The sequence below is a fragment of the Orcinus orca genome, chromosome 1 (assembly GCF_937001465.1).
Source record: "Orcinus orca chromosome 1, mOrcOrc1.1, whole genome shotgun sequence".
Lineage (NCBI taxonomy): Eukaryota > Metazoa > Chordata > Mammalia > Artiodactyla > Delphinidae > Orcinus > Orcinus orca.
The window spans coordinates 2,334,060-2,355,159 of record NC_064559.1 but is presented as its reverse complement, the minus strand read 5'-3'; the positions used below and the strand labels follow the sequence as shown (position 1 = coordinate 2,355,159).

Genomic DNA, 21,100 nt, shown 5'->3' with positions numbered 1-21,100 from the left:
TTTCCAAAAAAAAAAAAAAAAAACCAGAAAATTTCCCAGATTCTTCAACTTAGAAAAATTATGAAAAGATAATTAGCAGAATTATCTTTCAAGGTGATTTCATACAGCCTCCAAGGAACCTCACTGAAAAGGATTGTTACAAAATATCTGATGTGCAATTATATTATTTCCTACCCTCAAGAAAGGATTAGTGTTCTTTTTAAGATTTTCCAGTAGAGTGAGCAACTGGTATTTCTTTGTGCACTAGAGAGCACCTAGGTATTTTTCTTTCCAGTATGTGAAAAAGGCAAGATTTGCACAGGGCTTACAGATAGATCCAAGTAATCTAGGTCTTCAAATCTAGATGACTCACTTGGGTGTCCATGCTATTTACTTTGACCCCTGAGTGGGGCACTTAAGTTCTTTTTACTATTAGTTACACCCAAATTTGCCTTTTAATTGTCTCAATACACAGAACAAATACCCTTATTACATATTTGGTGAGTCCATATCTCACAAGTGTTTCATTGTGTGGCTATGTTAAGATGTATACATGTGTTCTCCCATTTCTGTTCATCTGTTTTCCTATTATCACAAACCCGAGGTTTACTGTAGGCCTCATTCCATGAATGAGTGTTTTTAAATTATCTCCTGGGAAAACAGCTTATCAAGCTAAACTTTTACCTCCCCCCCTTTTAATGAAGCCTATACCAGGACAAATACTAATAGCTTCAAGGATATTTGGGGGGAAAAAGTAGAAAGAGAACAATGTTACTATTTGTTACATTTACAAAGATGACACAGTTTCCACCCATCCAAATGAAAAATGACTCTGAGTTGCAAATGGCTTCCTATTTCAATGTAACTATGCTATTCATCTTCTCAATAGTTTGAACCAAATTACATTAATCTGTAGTTTTAAAATAAATAGTTTTATATTAACATCTTTATCCTCCTCCTCAACTGTATAAGAATTCACTCTTATGCTTCAACCAGTATATGGTTCTCGCCATCTCACAAATGGCACTAGAAACAGTCAGCACTTTTTAAAAATACGTTAGCCTCAGAATGAATATATATGCACACATGTTAATAACATAAAACAGTAGTAAATATATGAAATAATATAGTCTCCAAGTATAGAAAAGTAGTTTTTCTATTCCAACATTATTTGATTAACCTATTGCTCGGGTTTGGAGTGTTAAAAGTAGTATAATTTCAGCTTCCAATGCATGAGAAATTTTCTGCTCTTCTCAGAGTCAGAATTGTGACTTTGGGTCTCAGTGTCCTAATGAGAAAGAATAATAATAATAGTAATAATATAATAAGGTAATAGGTAACATAAACTGAGTATACAGAATGTTCTGAGAACAGTTTTAAGTAATTTACTTGTATTATTCTTCACAACAAGCTTTAAAAATAGGTACTACTATTATTCCCATTGTATGAATGAGGAAACAGGCACAGAAGTGGTGGCAAGAAGAAACAAAGCATATTTTGTTTATAAGGCCAATGTAAAGTAGGGTGTCCTATTAAAAATCTTTGTTTTCTTTCATATTTTTCTTCCCATAGAGTGATTAGAGCATAGCTAAGTGGGAAAGATCTTTGCTAAACTTTGGCTCTTTTACTATCAGTTGCTAAAAACTAAGTTTTGAACCCTTTCTCCAATTAAAAGAGATGATGCTTCGTTTTCATCACTGCTGTTCAAGTATACAAAAAGGCCTTTTCAGTTACTGTACAGTATGTAAAGAAAGCTTGATTTTGGAATTATTAACAATTTCTTAAATATATCATTCTTTTCCCAAAATATGGTCATGAATGCTGATTACTCTCCCCAAACCATACCACCCATTTATCAAACTCTGAGCCACATTAGGTGGTAAATCAAGACTATTGCTATGACTAAGTTATTACTAAATATTATATTTCTTAAAAAATCTTTTGATTTTTCCATTATTATTTTATCCTCTGAGAAGTACAAATTCCATCTATTTTTATACTAGAACATACAATGAGGGATAAAACAGAAATAACCAATTAATGATCTGCTATTCTGATCAGAAATTTAAAATTTCTTACCTCTCTAGAGTATTTGTAATTTACAGGGACAGTTTTGATTATCAAGGTTTTCAGAAAACGAATATGTATAGTAGGTATTAACATAAAATGTAGAATCAGAATATATGGGATTTTTCTGGGATTGGGGTTGGAAGAAATCAAGTGGAAAAGGAAGGTGTATACAGTTTGAAGTACAGAACAAATAGACTTTTATCTTTAGATGTATAATTGGCACTGGTTGTTTGTTTTTCCATTACCATATAGGTTAGGGGATAGACTCAATCTTGAGTTTCCAGCAATCTCACCCTCAAAAATCATTTTATTTAATTAAATCATACCCTCTGCATACCTAGATATTTATAAATGCAACACTAATTTCAGCAGTGGAACAAGAATGCATTCACATTGCAGAGCAGCTTCCTAAGGTTTGTTGTAACATGTTTATAACCAGTTGCAAACCTAGGTGTTGCATCATCGCTAAGCCTCAGTGGAACATTTTGGACATGTTTTATGATTTGCTGATTTGTGCTGTGAACCCATCAGTCTGTTTGCAGTGGGGAGGAAGTGGGTGGGAGGGGTGGGAGGATGGAAGAAGGGAGGATCATTTTGTTTGATGTGTTGGTGGAGGGAGGGAGGGAACTTGGTCATGAAGTTTGAACTAAGATGCACCTAAAGGGTTCCATTTTGACCCTTGCACAAAATCAGCTGCAATAAATAGATGCTACTCATAAGCAGGTTTTCAGTGATCATATTGTTTTTTTTTCTTGTTTATATTTTTTTCTCAGGGGAAATCTCTCACGTCAAAGAGGTTAACAAGCCTCGTTCAGTCTTATTAAAAGGATCATCTTGTAGCATGAAAGTGAACTGGAGTCATTGCATATACTTTGTAGTTCTTTGTTGTTACCTGCAGCAGAGGACATTAGACCAAGATGTTGCATGAGCAAAGGACCTGAATTGTTCTTTCTTTGTGTACATTAAGGCACTGCCATCTCCAAGGGACTCTACCATCTCAATGCCTCCATTTCAAAATGTCTGCTAACTTCCTCCTTGTACTAAGCTGGATCTGTGTCTTTTCCTTTTTTAACGATTCAAGTGAAGTAAATCTCCCCCCCCCCTTCTCTCTATCTTAAAGCTTCTTCTAGACACACAGTTCACTAAAAATTCAGTCACAAACTGGAAGAATTGTAAAAGGAAAAAAAGCATATATCAATAAGTATACATACAGCTTCACATTTATTAAATAAATTAGCACAGAAAGTTTCATTTCACCAATATATCACAGTCAGAAACAAGCTTATGTCTTTGTCTGTTGTCTGTATATTCTTGGTTAATGTTTCTCGCATTTATTTTTATACCATATTTAAATGAAACACCTTTTACTCGAAATGTATTAAAGTTGATCCCTTCTCTGTAAATTTGTGAATGTTTATATTGTTGTTTTATCTTTCATTAAAAGATGCATAATCTCGTTGCTTTTGTAACTTTTGACTTCTGTGCTAATTGAAAATGAAAATGCTGAGAAAGCATCAACAAATGTAGTCACAATGTAAGCTCTCACCCTGGAAGTTTATTTCAGGGTTTCAAGACAAGCTTGGATGGTGCAGCAGCCAGGAGCAGACTGAAAGTGATTCATCTGGGAGCTCACCCAGGATCAGGTAGATGCTTTTGCTCCCCTGGAAAACAACACAAATTGGCCTTCCACATTTTCAGAGCTATTTATGAGGTCTTTCTAATTATGAATATGCATCTCTGTGTTTTACAAATGCATATTTTATTAGAATTATGTTTTAGTGTAACTTTTCAACTCAGGAACAGATTCTTTTCTTTAAGTATAATTCTAAACTGCCTAGATTGGTGGCTCTTAACTCTGGTGCTTACAAATTCCTTTGAGAACATGATGGTAATTACTAACATTTAGTGAGTGCTTACTAAGTACCTACCACTGTATTATGGGCTTCACATGCCCATAAAATCCTCACATTTAATCCACACAGCAGGCCTATAAGATTATTTCTGCAATTTTGAGAATATTGAAGCAGAGAAAGGTTAAGTAACTTGTTCAGAGTCACACAGCCTAGTGGTGGGTTGGGATACAAATCCAGATGAAGGACTCTAGAGCCCACTGTACTACGCTGATCCACTATACCACACAAATTCTTTTGGTAAAAGTTAAGTGAAAATCCATACACACTCTCACATAGGAAATATTTGCACTGAATTTTAAGACATTCATAGAATACCCTCTGAAATTCATCCAAGGACCCCAGGTAAGAAACCTGACTGCCTTTAAGGGTTGGATCAGTGACACAGAAGGTCACCCAGCCAAGAGACAGGCCTAATCTGTTTGCTTTTGCGTCCACCAAAGGATTGCAGAATCTGGTTATTTAAAAAAGAAAAAGAGATCGAGTTATTAATGGCTATTAATTACTGTGAGTAAATTTAAATTCCAAAAAGTTTACCAATATTGATGCAAAATCAATAGTGGAGCTTGTTGGCTACTTTATAAACTGCCGCAAGATGGAAGAGACTTATATATAGGCTATAATCTGAACACTGTGAATAATTTAAGAAAGATTTAATTATATGCCCATATGGCTTTTTAAGAACAATACATAAAATGCAAATAAACCTAAGTTTATAGATGTTCTCCCTTAAAAACACTTAAGTCAGGACAGCTTTGAGCACTGAAGCTAAATTGAAACCTTATCTAAAGGAAACATTGTTTGAAAGAAAACAGTAATCCTTTTAGAAGAACATGATGCATAAACAATAAGCCTTGCACAAATATGATTGGTCATTTTGGAGACTATTTTTCAAAAACCATTCTTACTAATTCCAAATCATAGAATTGGATTTATACAGAAATGAAAGGCATATGAATGACAATAGAGGGCAAAGAAGTGAAACCCTCAGGCAAGTATCCCTAAGTCAGGAGCTCCCAGTAAAATTGTGAGTCAGTTTCTAGGTTCAAGTACATAAAAGTTTTAAGTGGCCTAATGACTCATTTTACTGTGGTTTAGACAAGACTCAGGTTACAAAACAGTGGTATTTCAGGAAAAGCACTTGGAAAAGTTATGGAATTCCTTGCACCTAACTCAAATAAGCATGGGGCAACTGTCTCCCACCCCACCTTGGGACAATTTTATCTATAAGGCATAGAATAAAAATCTCTCTAGTTTCTAATGAATAAAATGGTTTCTAAGAAGTCTTTTTCTACCTTAAAGCAATTTAAAAAGTTATTCACCAAAGCAGTGACCCAGAGTTCCTACACTTACACCGCAAAACTATGTAATATAGCCTCTAAATCGCATCAACTGCTTCTTTCCTTTGCTGTGTATGTTACAGTAATGTTTTTGGTGGATCTCCAAAGGAATTTCTGCTTGAATCAGAGTAATAGAAAGGTAGTCAGCAACCTTAACTAAGCCGTCTCCTGTCAGATGCCAGGAAAATAAAAGAAGGCAGAAACCTTCCCTCTTCATTATTGCAAGTGTGTGAGTTGATCTTGCGACTTAGGAGTAAAGTTCTCAATTCTCTTTGTAGATATACGATGGTTTATTAATAATTTTGGTCTATGGGGAAAGGCAACTCTTGGCTACCAGCATGAATTTAGTCCAGCTACATGCACTGATCATCTCACATATGATTTTTGTGTTCTTAGATACATACTTGAAAGAGCACATTGAAATATTCCATGGTTTTACTATTCCCCATCACTATCTCTCCTAGCTGGACAGGAGACCAAAGCCAAGTGCTGAATCAGGATACCAGAGACCAAGGGAAAGGTATAGAGAACAGTAAGGTATGATGGTGGGTTGAGAACCAACCAGATAAAGTCAATGAAGAATTAGGACCAAATGGGTGACCAAAAGCTGAAATTGATAAGTCAAGGAAACTATGTCTTGAACAAGTGGATTCTGGAAATTATAGCTCTGCAATATAGAAATGGGACTTTTCAGAGAGCATCAATAGCCTCACCTGTGTATAGAAAAGAAACTTTTGCGGGAACCTAGCCAGTATGAGCTAGAGGTGGTTGATGGTTATTATAATGTAGCAGAGATGAAATTACCTATCTTTCCCAGTTCAGGGTATTCAAAGGAATCTTTGGCCCCAAAGTACAAGAATAAAAACTTCTCCCTCTCTCACACTCTAAATTTCCAGAGGTCTCCTGGGATAACACAAGGAAGTGGGTATTTAGTAACTAAAATATTCAGTTTTGTTATTATTATTTTATAGAAAATACACATTTAGTTAACTAATTTTTAATAATTTCTTTGCTTACCATTCTTCTTTTTTGCATATATTCTTCACACTTCTTCTTTTTCTCTTGACAGAGACCATTCTCTATCAAGAAGTAAACTTGGAAGTTGAAAAGTAGAAGGGAGTAGAAGGAAACAAAATATTTTAACTTTGTCTTATTTTTGAGAACTGAAGTACAGAATAGCTTTATATTTAGCTAGAAAAAAATACATTTAAAATTTTAACTATGTACTTATACAATATACAATATGAATATTGAAATGAAAAATACCACTTCTAAAATATATGATAGGGAAATGATGAAAAAAGAATACTAGATCTATACAGTTGGAAATACAAAAGGGGAAGGGAAGTAAGAGCGTATTAAATGGCAAACACAAAATAACGTGGAAGAAATAAATTCAAATATTTTAGTAATTAAAATGCAGGAGATGATTTAAAATCATCTTTTAGAAATTCTCAGATTAGACTAAAAGCGCATCTGGGCATAGTTTATAAGAGACACCTAAAACAATACTACCCAAAGTTCTAATCCAAGGTGGCAGTGTGGGAAGATTCTGAACTCACCTTTTCTCATGGATGCAACATATCAACATCTGCATGTAAAGAAATTCCTCCTGAAGAAGAACTGACAGCTAATTGAACAGCATCTGTACAACAAAAATGATAGAGACGTTTGTAGGAGGGGTGTACCCATAGAGATGGGTAAGAGAAATGGAGACACAGTATGTTTTGCCAAAAGTTTTACTTTCGTTTTAGGTTCGAAGGATTCGTTTACAAGAAGACACCACTCGTCACACAAATGACAATTTCAACTTAATTTTAATAGAAAATCATTAAAAATAAAGAAACAGAAATGAAAAGGGAAAGAAAAGTAAAAGCATGTACACCACCAAATTGGGCCTACACCCAGACTCCAACAGAGCTGGGAAGTCCCAAAAACAGTAATCTGGAGTCCCAGCTGGGAAAAGTCCCAGGCAGTGTGTCCACTCTGCAGGTGAGACTTCAAATTGCAGTTTAGAGGAGTCCCGCTTATAATACCAGGCTGCAAAGTGATATCATCAGTTTGCATGCAAATATGCAGCTCTGAGTTTCTTCAGCAATGCTGTTTATCTCATTTTGTGTATTATAAGAAGTTCTAGACCCCCGGGAACTTGCCAGGTCCCCAAGGCTCAAGAAATTCCATGATCCACTCCCATCTTTTTTTTTTTTTAATTTTATTTATTTTTATTTATTTTTGGCTGCTTTGGGTCTTCATTGCTGTGCGGGCTTTCTCTAGTTGTGGAGAGTTGGGGCTACTCTTCATTGCAGAGTGTGTGCTTCTCATTGTGGTGGCTTCTCTTGTTGCAGAGCATGGGCTCTAGGCATGCGGGCTTCAGTAGTTGTGGCACGCAGGCTCAGTAGTTGAGGCACATGGGCTCAGTTGCTCTGAGGCATGTGGGATATTCCCAAACAAGGGATTGAACTCATGTCTCCTGCATTGGCAGGCAGATTCCCAACCACTGCACCACCAGGGAAGTCCCCCTTCTTTATCTTAAGTGCCTCTGGACTTGCTGGCGGCAGCTCACAAGCAGGCACATAGTCCAGGCAAGGTCACTAATCAGTTAGAGGCCTAATGTTGCCTCTGAAGCCTGAACAAGTCTGCTTCCATTTCAAACCTCCTAACACAGTATTGACAGGATCCCCACCCCCAACACTGTGACATGCAGTAGGGAAGCATATCACTGAAGGGCAGGCGCATAGACTTGCTTGCCCTGGGGCACAATGGAGAAACACTGGTTTAAAGGGCACCTAGACTATATGTGAGGGAAATTCACTTACCAACCCTAGAACTTCTGCCAAACGGGAAGGACACTGCTGAAACTCTCTCCAAGGTCAGAGGTGCAAGACAGCAAGATTTTTTGTATTCCCTTTTCACCTTGATATCACAGGTGGGAATGTGATCCAGGGCTCTAAGTCAGCCTGCCAAGGCCAGCTCAGTGTGCCCCAGATCCCAGTCCACACTATCTCAAGCCATCCCCCCAAGGCAGTGCTGGTGCACTGCATCTCAGGTTCCCCTGACTGTATGCACTCCAGCTCCAGCTGTCCCACCAAACTGGTCTTGGTGCAGCCCCAGGAACCCCCCTGGCCCATGCCTGCTCCAGTTGTCTGCCAAGGCAGCTCCTGCATGGCATGCCCCAGTGCCTCCACCCCCCTGGCCCATGCCCACTTCAGCTGCAGATGGCCTGCCAAAGCTACTCAGTACATGAAGTCTACACAGGAGATCCAGAGGAATATGTTCCAAACAAAAGAACAAGATAAAACCCCAGGGGAAAAAAAAAAAAACCTAATGGAACAAAATAGGCAATTTACCACATAAAGAGTGAAAAGTAATAGTCATGAAGATGCTCACTGAACTCAGGAGAAGAATGCAGAATCACAGTGAGAGTGAGAACGTCAACAAAGAGAAAATATGAGAAGAACAATCAGAGCTGAAGAACACAAGAACTAAGATGAAAAATATACTAGAGGGAATAAACAGTGGATTAGATGATACAGCAGAAAACCAGTGATCTGGAGGACAGAATAGTGGAAATCATGAAATCAGAACAGCAAAAAGAAAAACAAATTTAAAAAATGAAAACAGTTTAAGGAATCTTTAGGACAACATTAAACATACTAACATTTGCATTATAGCAGTCCCAGAAGGAGAAGAGAGATAAAAGGAGGCAGAAAAAATATTTGAAGAAATAATAGCTGAAAAATTCCCCAACCTGGAAAAGGAAACATATCTAGGTCCAGGAAACACAAAGAGTCCCACACAAGATGAACCCAAAGAGATCCACACAAAGACATATCATAATTAAAATGGAAAAAGTGAAAGATAAAAAGAAAATCTTAAAGTAAGCAAGAGAAAAACAATTAGTCACATACAAGGAAACCTCCATAAGACTATCAGCTAAGTTTTCAGCAGAAACTTTGCAGGCCAGAAGAGAGTGGCATGATATATTTAAAGTACGAAAAATAAAAAACTTACACCCAAGAATACTCTACCCAGTAAGGTTATTTAGAATTGAAGGAGAGATAGTTTCTCAGACAAGCAAAAGCTAAAGGACTTCATCACCACTAAACCAGCCTTATAATAAAAGTTAAAGTGTCTTCTCTAAGGAGAAAAGAAAAGGCCATGACTAGAGATAAGAAAATATATAGGAGAAAAGTCTCATTGGTAAAGGCAGTCGATAAGCCACTTTAAAGGCTAGTAGGAAGGCTAAAAGGCAAAAATAACTATAGCTACAAAAAGTAGGTAAGGGATACACAAAATTTTTAAATGTAAAATATGACATCAAAAACATAAATTGTAGACAGTAAGGGATTGAAACTGTAGTGCTTTTAAAATGTGCTTGAACCTAAGCAACTATTAGCTTTAAATAAGCCACTATACATATAGGACAATATATATGAACCTTATGGTAATCACAAACCAAAAACCTACATTAGATACAGGAAAAAAGGAGAAAGCACTCAAGCATGGCACTAAAGAAAATCATCAAACCACAAGAGAAGGGTTCAAGAAAAGAAGAAAGGAACAGAAAAGAACTACCAAAAAAAAAAAAAAAACAGAAAACAAGTAACAAAATGGCAATAAGTACATACTTATTAATATTTGCTCTAAATGTGAATGGACTAAATGCTCCAATAAAAAGACATATCTAAAGACACACAGACTGAAAGTAAAGGGATGGAAAAAAGATATTATATGCAAATGGAAACAGAAAGCAAGGGTAGCAATGTGTATATTAGACAAAATAGACTTTAAAATAAAAACTCTAACAAAAGAAAAAGTTGGCCATTACATAATGCAAGAAGAGGACATAACATTCATAAATATTTAGCACCCAACAATAGAAACACATAAATATATAAAGCAAATATAAACAGACATAAAGGGAGAAATTGACAGCAATATAAAATAGGAGGGGACTAACACCCACTTACATCAAGGGACAGATCATCCAGACAGAAAGTCAATAAGAAAATATTGGCCTTAAACAACATATTAGATCAGATAGAATTAATAGATATATACAGAAACTATTTGCAAATGGTACGACAAATAATGGGTTAATATCCAAAACATTTAAACAGCTCACACAACTGTATCAAAAAAACAAAACAAAAACAAACTGATCTTTTAAAAATAGAGAACCTGAATAGACATTTTTCCAAAGAAGACATAGAGATGGCCAACAGGCACATGAAAAGATACTCAACATCTCTAATCACCAGGGAAATGCAAATTAAAACAACAGTGAGATATCACCTCACATCTGTCAGGCTATATCAAAAAGATAACAAATATCAAGTGTTGACAAGGATGTAGAGAAAAGGGAACCCCTGTGCACTGCTGTGGGAATTGTTACAGCCACTATGAAAAATAGTATGGAGTTTCCTCAAAAAATTAATAATAGAACTACTATATGATCCAGCAGTTCCACACTGGGTATTTACCTGAAGAAAATGAAAACACTAATTTGAAAAGATATATGCACCCCAATGTTTATTGCAGCATTATTTAAAATAGCCAAGAAATGGAAGCAACCTGTCTATCAATATATGAATGGATAGAAAAGATGTGGTATATATTTATAATGGAATATTACTCAGTGATACAAAGAATTAAATATTGTCATCTGTAACAACATAGATCTAAAGGATATTATACTAAGTGCAGTAAGTCAGAGAAAGACAAATACCATGTGATTTCACTTATATGTGTGAAATCTAAAAAACAAAACAAATGAACAAACAAAACAGAAACAGACCAATAGATACAGAGAACAAACTAGTGTTTACCAGAGGGGAGGAGTATGGTCCCCTTCAAGGAGGGATGGTTAAAATAGGTGAAGGGCTTTAAGAGTTGCAAACTTCCAATTGTAAAATATATGTCATGGGGATGTAATGTGTAGCATAGGGAATATAGTCAATAATATTTTAATAACTTTGTATGATTACTAGACTTTTTGTGGTGATAACTAATGTATAAAAATATCAAATCACTATGTTGTACATCTGAAACTAATATATTATGTCAATTATGTGTCAGTGAAAAAAATACTACCCCAAAAAATGGAACATAAAAATTTTGAGAATATATATCTATCCAAAAAAACAATTCAATGTGAAAAGCATTAACTGAAATCAAGAGGCACATTCATATGGATAAATAATCAATAATCCATAAAGAATTTAAAACAATCATAAACCTACATTCACCTAATAATACAGCCTCAAACTTTAAACAGAACTGCCAAATTGGACAAATACATAATCACAGTGGGAAACTAAAATACTGCTTGCAAAAACTAAGTGTAACAGTTATTAAAGATATAGAATATTTGAGTAATATAACTAACACACATGCATTTGCACACACAGACAAACACACACAACAGAGAGGGTACTGACTTGGTTTTCCAACACTCTCAAAACATTTAGAAATACTGACCAGATATTATGTGCAAAATAGGCTCAATAAATTATTGAAATAGGCTGAATAAATGATTTGTATTATTTGCTAAGATACAATAAAAATAGAAATCAACAATAAAATGATAAACTTTCTTTAATACAAGTAGAATATAAAAAGCAAACTACAATATTCTTGAATTAAAAAGGAAATCTAAATAATACTGGGAAAATAGATCTATCTGATCAAGAAACTAAAGCTGTTACCCACTCTAAAAAAACAAATAAAATGGTAAGATCTCCAGATTAACCATGAAAATAAAAGATGTAGCAAAATTAATAATATTCAAATTAACGTCTTCAATATTCTTTTCTTCTTCCTCTTCTTTTTCCTTTCCTTCTCCAACTATTCAAAGCCCACATCATTAGGTGGGGCTTAGCAAGGTGAGTGGCTATGCAATGTGGGTGCTTGGGGAGAGTCATAGAGGCTCAACATAAGGAGACAGAGACCAAGCAGGGAGATGAGGTGGTCCTCACAGGGAAGGCAACCTAATATGGCCTATGAAAGACTGGGCAGGGTGAAGAGAGTGTTCATAAGAAAGCACACAAAGCAACAGCCCAGGGACAACCAGGGTATCAGAAACCAAGCAAAGTGAGGGGGGCATCCCCAGGCCTGAGGGTATAGGTTTTTGGAGATTGAGAAGAGGGAAGAGGACCTCTATATAGGGGCTATCCAGAGTGGGGCCCACAGGAGGCCAGAGGGCATCCACCTGGGGGGGTAGAGGGTAGTTGGCCCAGCAGCATGGGATGTTAGATCTGCCATATGCTGAGGAAGGAATCCTTGCATAGAGAGGGCAGTGGCAGCAGCAGCTAAGAGCAGGGCATTGGAACCTGAGCAGGGTAAGGAGGATGTTCACAGGAGGCCAGCACAAGATGTCAGAGCCAGAAAAAGTTGAGAATGTGTCTATCTAGAAGGAAGGCTCAGCACAGCATCCAGAGCCTTAAGCATATTATAGTCCACATGGTGAGTGGACTGGTACAGCATGTCAGAGCCCAAAAGGATAGAAGAAGGCTACCATGCGGGGAGTGACTCAGCCCAAGGAGGATGAATAGGGCATTCAATTGGAATGGGGAGAGGTAGGTGCAATGTTGGAGCCCAAAAGAGGTAAAGAAGGCATTCTTACACAGTACCAAGTATGGGAGAGGAGGTAAGGAGGAAAAAGGCAATGGCAGTCAAGAGAGGAATAATGGCAGCCAGCCTTCTAACTGTTGGAGAAGGGGTTTAGAAATATGAAAAGGGAAACAACTAGAAAGAACCCTAAGATGTTTGATTAGCATTAGAGATGCCACTGTGAACTTGTTTTTATTATATAGCAATGGATATAGATATAATGTGTACATACATACATACACATAGGTCAAATAAATAGATGTAATGTGTACATACATACACATAGGTCAAACAAATTCCCTATGTCCACTGAGAGAGCCTAGGAGCAGCTGCATCTCAATGACTAGAAGCAATCCAAGCTCCCAGATCACAGCTTCTAAGTGATGCTCCTGGGAAAAAGGAACTATAGCTTCTTGGAGAAAACAGAAAATTCCAGCACTGGGGCAGGGATGGCAATATATGAGGATAAAATGTCTAGATAAAACACCCGAAACTAAGGAAGTACACAGAGACTGATGGGGAAATGTCTAAAGGACATAGAAGTCAACTTGAAGGAGCTCTCACTGGCCAGTTTGAGTATCAAAATAAGTAATGAAATTAACAGATTATCTAATGATTAAATAATAATCTAGTGAATAAAATAGTAATCACTGAATCTAAATTATTAATACAAATGAATGAATGAATGAACTGAATATTTGATTAGGATGGGGTATTTACATAGTTTCAGAGTAGCTCCCCATAAATCATATCAATTACAAAAGAGGAATGAGTAACTTTACAAGGGAGAAGCCTGGAAGGCACCACGTTAATCAAGTCCCAGTAACGGGACAAATCCAAATTAAGCACCCACTTTCAAGGATGCAATGAGAAGAATAAGCATCATTTCAGTGATATTCCTGCCAAAGATGCACAACTTTAACCATGTGGAAACATCAAACTCAAATTGAGGAACACTCTGCAAATTACTGACAATGTTCGAAACTGTCAGCATCAAAAAATAAGTCAAGGTGGGGGCTTCCCTGGTGGCGCAGTGGTTGGGAGTCCGCCTGCCGATGCAGGGGACACGGGTTCGTGCCCCAGTCCGGGAAGATCCCACATGCCGCGGAGCGGCTGGGCCCGTGGGCCATGGCCGCTGAGCCTGCGCGTCCGGAGCCTGTGCTCCGCAACGGGAGAGGCCACAACAGTGAGAGGCCCGCGTACCGCAAAAAAAAAAAAAGTCAAGGTGGGACTGAGAAAGTATTCCAAATGGAAGAAGACTAAAGCAACATAGCAACTAAACGCAATGCATGGCTCTGGACTGGATCCTTTTGCTATAAAGCATATTTATGGGCAATGGGCAAAGCTTGAACTGGCTTTGTTGAATAGACTGCAGTAATAAGTCAGTGATAATTTCCTAATGTTGATAGTTGGATTGTTGATATATAGAAGAATGTCCTTGTTTGTAGGAAATACACACTAAGGATTTGGGGGGTGTCAAGATGGTGGAGTGGGAGGACACGGAGTTCATGTCTCCCCATGACTAGGGTACCTACCAGATGCTGGTGGGAGACCTCGACACCCAAGGAGACGGGAGGAACCCCCGAGCAACCAGGTAGGACATGGTGGGGAGTGAGCGGGGAAAAGAAGTGGAGGCCAGACAGGACCAGTGCCCCTAAGGGGTGGCTGGGAGAGCGGAGGGGTTTCCACACCTGGAGGGACCCTCGGGGGCTTAGAGGATCAAGGGGGAACACGCCTAGTGTTTCCCCTCCCCACTTGGCCCTGAGGAGCCTGCTGGGGTCCCAGGCTGGATCCTTGGCCTCCCAAGACCCGCTTTGACCACATTGGTCCTAGGGGCTTAGGAGGGAAGGGGGGCAAGAAGAGGAGAGGTGGATGAGGAAGGGCCCTCCAGGATCAGAGGATCAGGGGGGAGCGTGCCTAGTGTTTCCCCTGCCCACTCAGCCCTGGAGAGCCTGCTGGGCTCCCAGGGGCTGGTCCTCTGCCCTCTGAGGGCCCCTACAGCTGCATTGGTCCTAGGGGCATAGGGAGGAGAGAGGAAGAGGAGGAGAGGCAGACAGGGTGACCCTCCAGGACCAGAAGATCAGAAGAAGTGCAGCTGGCATTTCCCCCACCCACTTGAGCCCTGGGAAGCCTGTTGGACTTCCAGACCAGGTCCTCCACCTTCCAAGGCCTCCTCTGGTCGTGTGGGTCCTAGGGGCATAGGAGGGAGGGATGAGGGGGAGAAGAGGAGAAGTGGATGGGGAGGGGCCCTCTGGGATCGGAGGATCGGGGGAATGTGCCTACCATTTCCCCTGCCCACCTGGGCCCCAGGGAGCCTGCTGGGCTCCCAGGCCTGGTCTTCTGCCCTCCAAGGCCCCCTCTGGCTGCATAGGTCATAGGGGCATAGGAGGGTGGGAGGAGGGGGAAGAGTAGGAGAGACAGACAGAGGGGGGGACCCTCTGAGGCCAGAGGATAAGGGGAGGTGCGACTGGGGTTTCCACCACCTACTCAGGCTCTGGGAAGCATGGTGAGTCCCAGGCTGGGGCCTCCACCCTCCAAGGCCCCCTCCAGATGCATGGGTACTAAAGGCATGGGAAGGAGGGAGGAGAGGGGAAGAGGAGGAGAGGCAGACAATGGCGGGAGGAGACTCCGGGATCGGCGTATCAGGGGAGATATGGCTAGTTTCCCACCTGCTCAAGCCCCAGGAAGCCTGCTGGGCTTCCGGGCCTTGTCCCCTGCCTTCTGGGGCCCCCGCTGTCCATATGGGTCCTAGGGGTCTAGTGGGGGGGAAGAAGAGGAGAGGTGAACAGGGAAGGAACCTCCAGGATCAGGGGTTCAGGGGGAATGCCCCTAATATTTCTCCTGACAACTCAGGCCCTGGGGAGCCTGCTGGGGTCCCAGGCCTGGTCCTCCAACTTCTGAGGCCACAGGCACTCCTGGGCCCCACCAGCTGCACTGAGCCTAAGCCCCCCGCTGCCCACCCCCGACTGTGGGCCCTTTCCAGCTGCATGGGTCCTAAGCCTAGGTCCTGGACCCCACCTAAACCATGTCCCTGCCTAAGCCCCACTTCCTACAGCCAAGGCCTTTTCCAGTTTTTTTTTTTTCCTCTTTTTTGCTATTGTGGTTCTGTTATACCTTACAGTTATAGTTTCACTTATATATTTTATTTTTTCTAATCTATCTGTTAGTTTTCTAATCTTATTTTACTTTTTACTCTATCTTATTGTCCTGCTCCTTTTTTTCTTTTTCTTTCTTTTTTGTTTTTTTGCCGCCCCATGCAACTTGTGGGATTTTGGTTCATGAACCAGAGGTCGGGCCTGAGTTCCTTTGATGGGAGATCCAAGACCGAACCACTGGACTAACAGAGAACCTCAGACACCAGGGAATATTCATCGGTGTGAGGTCTCCCGGAGGTGCTCATCTCAGCACCAAGAACCGGCTCTACCTAATAGCCTACAAACTCCAGTGCTAGAAGCCTCAGGCCAGACAGGAAGATAGGAACACAACCGTATGCTAACACATATATATGGAATCTAAAAATATATGGTTCTGATGAAGTAAGGGCAGGACAAGAGTAAAGACGCAGATGTAGAGAATGGACTTGAGGAGACGGGGAGGGGGAAGGGTAAGCTGGGACAAAGTGAGAGAATAACACTGACATATATACACTACTAAATGTAAAATAGATAGCTAGTGGGAAGCAGCTGCATAGCACAGGGAAATCAGTTTGGTGCTTTTTGACCACCTAAAGGGGTATGATAGGGAGTGTGGAAGGGAGGCGCAAGAGGGAAGGGATATGGGGTAAAAACCTACAAGACCAAATAAATGAAGAGGAAATAGGCAATCTACCTAAAAAGGAACTAAGAGTAATGATAGTAAAGTTGATCTAAAATCTTGGAAATAGAATGGAGACATGGATTGCAAAATTACAAGAAATGTTTAACAAAGATCTCGAAGAAGTAAAGAACAAACAGAGATGAACTACACAATAACTGGAATGAATAATACACTAGAAGGAATCAATAACAGAATAACTGAGGCAGAAGAATGAATAAGTGAGCTAGACAGAATGGTGGAAATAACTGTCAAAGAGCAGAATAAAGAAAGAAGAATGAAAAGAATTGAAGACAATTTCAGAGACCTCTGGGACAACACTAAATGCACCCACATTCGAATTATAGGGGTCCCAGAAGAAGATGAGAAAAAGAAAGTGTATGAGAAAATATTCAAAGAGATTAGAGTCAAAAACTTCCCTAACATGGGACAGGAAATAGCCACCCAAGCCCAGGAAGCACAGAAAGTCCCATACAGGATAAACCCTAGGAGAAACACACCAAGACACATATTAATCAAACTAACAAAAATTAAATTCAGAGAAAAAAAATAAAAGCAGCAAGGGAAAAACAAAAAATAACATACAAGGGAAGTTGATTCTTCTTGCAGGACATACTTAAAGTGATGAAAGGGAAAAAACTACAACCAAGATTACCCCGCAAGGATCTCATCCATATTTAACAGAGAAATCAAAAGCTTTATAGACAAGCAAAAGCTAACAGAATTCAGGACCACCAAACCAACTTTACAACAAATGCTAAAGGAACTTCTCTAGGCAGGAAACACAACAGAAGAAAAAGACCCACAAAACCAAAACAATTAAGAAAATGGTAATAGGAACATACATATTGATAATTACCTTGAATGTAAATGGATTAAATGTTCCAACCAAATGACACAGACTGGCTGAATGGATACAAAAACAAGACCCATATATGTGCTGTCGACAAGAGACCCACTTACAAGAGACCCACTTCAGACCTAGGGATACATACAGACTGAAAGTGAAGGGATGGAAAAAGATATTCCATGAGAACAGAAATCAAAAGAAAGCTGAAGTAGCAATACTTGTATCAGATAAAAGAGGCTTTAAAATAAAGACTGTTACAAGAGACAAAGAAGGACACTACATAATGATCAAGGGATCAATCCAAGAAGAAGATATAACAATTATAAATATTTATGCATCCAACATAGGAGCACCTCAATACATAAGAAAAATGCTAACAACCATAAAAGGGGAAATTGACAGTAACACAGTAATAGTGGGGGAATTTAACACCACACTTACACCAATGGACAGATCATCCAAACAGAAAATAAATAAACACAATCTTTAAATGACACAATAAACCAGATGTATTTAATTGATATTTATAGGACATTCCACCTGAAAGTGGCAGAATACACTTTCTTCTCAAGTGCACACAGAACATTCTCCAGGGCAGATCACATCTTGGGTCGCAAATCAAGCCTCAGAAAATTAAAGAAAATTGAAATCATATCAAGCATCTTTTCTCACCACAATGTTATGAGATTAGAAATCAATTACAGGAAAAAAACTATAAAAAACACAAATACATGGAGGCTAAACAGTGTGCTACTAAATAAACAAGAGATCACTGAAGATATCAAAGAGGAAAAAGAAATACATAGAAACAAATGACAATGAAAACAAAATGACACAAAACCTATGGGATGCAGCAACAGCAGTTTCATGAGGGAAGTTTATAGCAATTCAATCTCACCTCAAGAAACAAGAAAAATATCAAATAAACAATCTAACCTTACGTGTAAAGCAACTAGAGAGAGAAAAACAAACAGAATCCAAAGTTAGTAGAAGGAAAGAAATCATAAAGATCAGAGCAAAAATAAATGAAATAGAAATGAAAACAACAGTAGCAAACATCAATACAACTAAAAGCTGTTTCTCTGAGAAGATAAACAAAACTGATAAACCTTTAGAAAGACTCATGAAGAAAAAAAGGCAGAGAACTCAAATCACTAAAATTAGGAATGAAAATGGAGAAATTACAACTGACTCCACAGAAATACATAGGATCATAAGTGACGACTACAAGCAACTATATGCCAACAAAATGGACAACCTGGAAGAAAGGGACAAATTCTTGGAAAGTTACAACTTTCCAAGACTGAACCAAGAAGAATTAGAAAATATAAACAGACCAATCATAAATAATGAAATTGAAACTGTAATTATAAATCTTCCAACAAACAAAAGTCCAGGACCAGATGGCTTCACAGGTGAATTCTATCAAACATTTAGAAAAGAGCTAATAATTATCCTTCTCAAACTCTTCCCAAAAATTGCAGAGGGAGGAACTCTCCCAAATTCGTTCTACAAGGCCACCATCACCCTGATATGAAAACCAGACAAATATATCACCAAAAAAGAAAATTACAGACCAATATCACTGATGAACATAGAAGCAAAAAACCTCAACAAAATACTAGCAAACAGAATCCAATAACACATTAAAAGGATCATACACCATGATGAAGTGAGATTTATGCAAGGATTCTTTTTTTTTAAAGTTTATTTATTTATTTATGGCTGCATTGGGCATTTGTTGCTGTGCACGGGCTTTCTCTAGTTGAGGCGAGAGGGAGTTACTCTTCATTGCAGTGTGCAGGCTTCTCACTGTAGTGGCTTCTCTTGTTGTGGAGCATGGGCTCTAGGTGCATGGGCCTCAGTAGTTGTGGCACGCAGGCTCAGTAGTTGTGGCTCACAGGCTCTAGAGTACAGGCTCAGTAGTTGTGGCACATGGGGTAGTTGCTTCACAGCATGTGGGATCTTCCTGAACCAGGGCTTGAACCTGTGTCCTGTGCATTAGCAGGTGGATTCTTAACAACTGCACCACTAGGGAAGTCCCAGGATTCTTCAATATATGCAAATCAATCAATGTGATACACTATATTAACAAAAGAATTAAGGAATAAAAACCATATGATCATCTCAATAGATGCAGAAAAAGCTTTTGACAAAATTCAACACCAATTTATGATAAAAACTCTTCAGAAAGTGAGCATAGAGGAAACATACTTCAACATAATAAAGGCCATATATGACAAACCCACAGCTAACATCATTCTCAATGGTGAAAAACTGAAAGCATTTCCTCTAAGATCAGGAACAAAACAAGGAGGTCCACTCTCACCAGTTTTATTTAACATGGATTTGGAAGTCCTAGCCAAGGCAATCAGTGAAGAAAAGAAATAAATGGAATCCAAATTGGAAAAGAAGATATAAAACTGTCACTGTTTGCAGATTACATGATACTATAAAAAGAAAATCCTAAAGATATTACCAGAAACTACTAGAGCTCATCAATTAATTTGGTAAAGTTGCAAGATATAAAATTAACACACAGAAATCTCTTGCATTCCTATTCACTAAAAAAAAAGATCAGAAACAGAAATTAAGGAAACAATCCCATTTATCATCCCATCAAAAAGAATAAAATACCTAGAAATAAACCTACGCAAGGAGGCAAAAGACCTGAACCCAGAAAACTATAAGATACTGATGAAAGAAATCAAAGGTGACAAAAACAGATGGAAAGATATCCCATGTTCTTGGACTGGAAGAATCAATATTGTGAAAATGACTCTACTACCCAAAGCAATCTACAGATTCAATGGAATCCCTATCAAATTACCAGTGACATTCTTCACAGAATTAGAACAAAAAATTTTACAATTTGTATGGAAACACAAAGGGCCCTGAATAGCTAAAGATATCGTGAGAAAGAAAAATAGAGCTGGTGGAATCAGGCTCCCTGACTTCAAACTATATTACAAAGCTACAGTAATCAAAACAGTATGGTACTGGCACAAAAACAGCAATATAGATAAATGGTAGAGGTTAGAAAGCCCAGAGATAAACCCATGCACATATGGTCACCTAATTTATGACAAGGAGACAAGAACACACAGTGGAGCAAAGACAGTCTCTTCCTTAAATAGGTGGTGCTGGGAAAACTGGACAGCTACATGTAAAAGAATGCAATTAGAACACTCCCTGACACCATAAATAAAAATACAGTCAAAATGGATTAAAGACCTAAATGTAAGGCCAGACACTATAAAACTTTTAGAGAAAAACATAGGCAGAACATTTTTCGACATAAATCACAGCAAGACCTTTTTTGACCCACCTGCTAGAGTAATGAAAATAAAAACAAAAATAAACAAATGGCACCTAATGAAACTTAAAAGCTTTTACACAGCAAAGGAAACCATAAACAATATGAAAAGACAACCCTCAGAATGGGAGAAAATATTTGCAAATGAAGCAACAAAGTATTAATCTCCAAAATATGCAAACAGCTCATGGAGCTCAATATCAAAAAAACA

The 21,100-nt window shown here is 38.6% G+C and overlaps 1 protein-coding gene and 1 long non-coding RNA gene across 10 annotated transcripts in view; one reads left to right on the top strand and one right to left on the bottom strand.

Moving 5' to 3' along the window:
* The window catches only part of RGS7 (regulator of G protein signaling 7), a 603,142-nt gene extending 599,624 nt beyond the window's left edge, over positions 1 to 3,518 (top strand). For all 9 annotated transcript variants that reach the window (XM_033412379.2, XM_033412378.2, XM_012538138.3 and 6 more), the window contains one exon: positions 2,823 to 3,518. In XM_033412379.2, the coding sequence (XP_033268270.1) occupies positions 2,823 to 2,873 (51 nt within the window). In that variant the 3' untranslated portion in view covers positions 2,874 to 3,518. The remainder of the gene's footprint in view (positions 1 to 2,822) is intronic.
* A 446-nt stretch (positions 3,519 to 3,964) lies between these two features.
* Positions 3,965 to 21,100, bottom strand: part of LOC125965230 (uncharacterized) — a 43,694-nt gene continuing 26,558 nt past the window's right edge. The window contains exons 5-7 of the long non-coding RNA XR_007478882.1: positions 6,862 to 6,944; positions 6,317 to 6,393; positions 3,965 to 4,413 (exon numbers count right to left, since the gene is read on the bottom strand). This is a non-coding gene — a long non-coding RNA (uncharacterized LOC125965230). The remainder of the gene's footprint in view (positions 4,414 to 6,316; positions 6,394 to 6,861; positions 6,945 to 21,100) is intronic.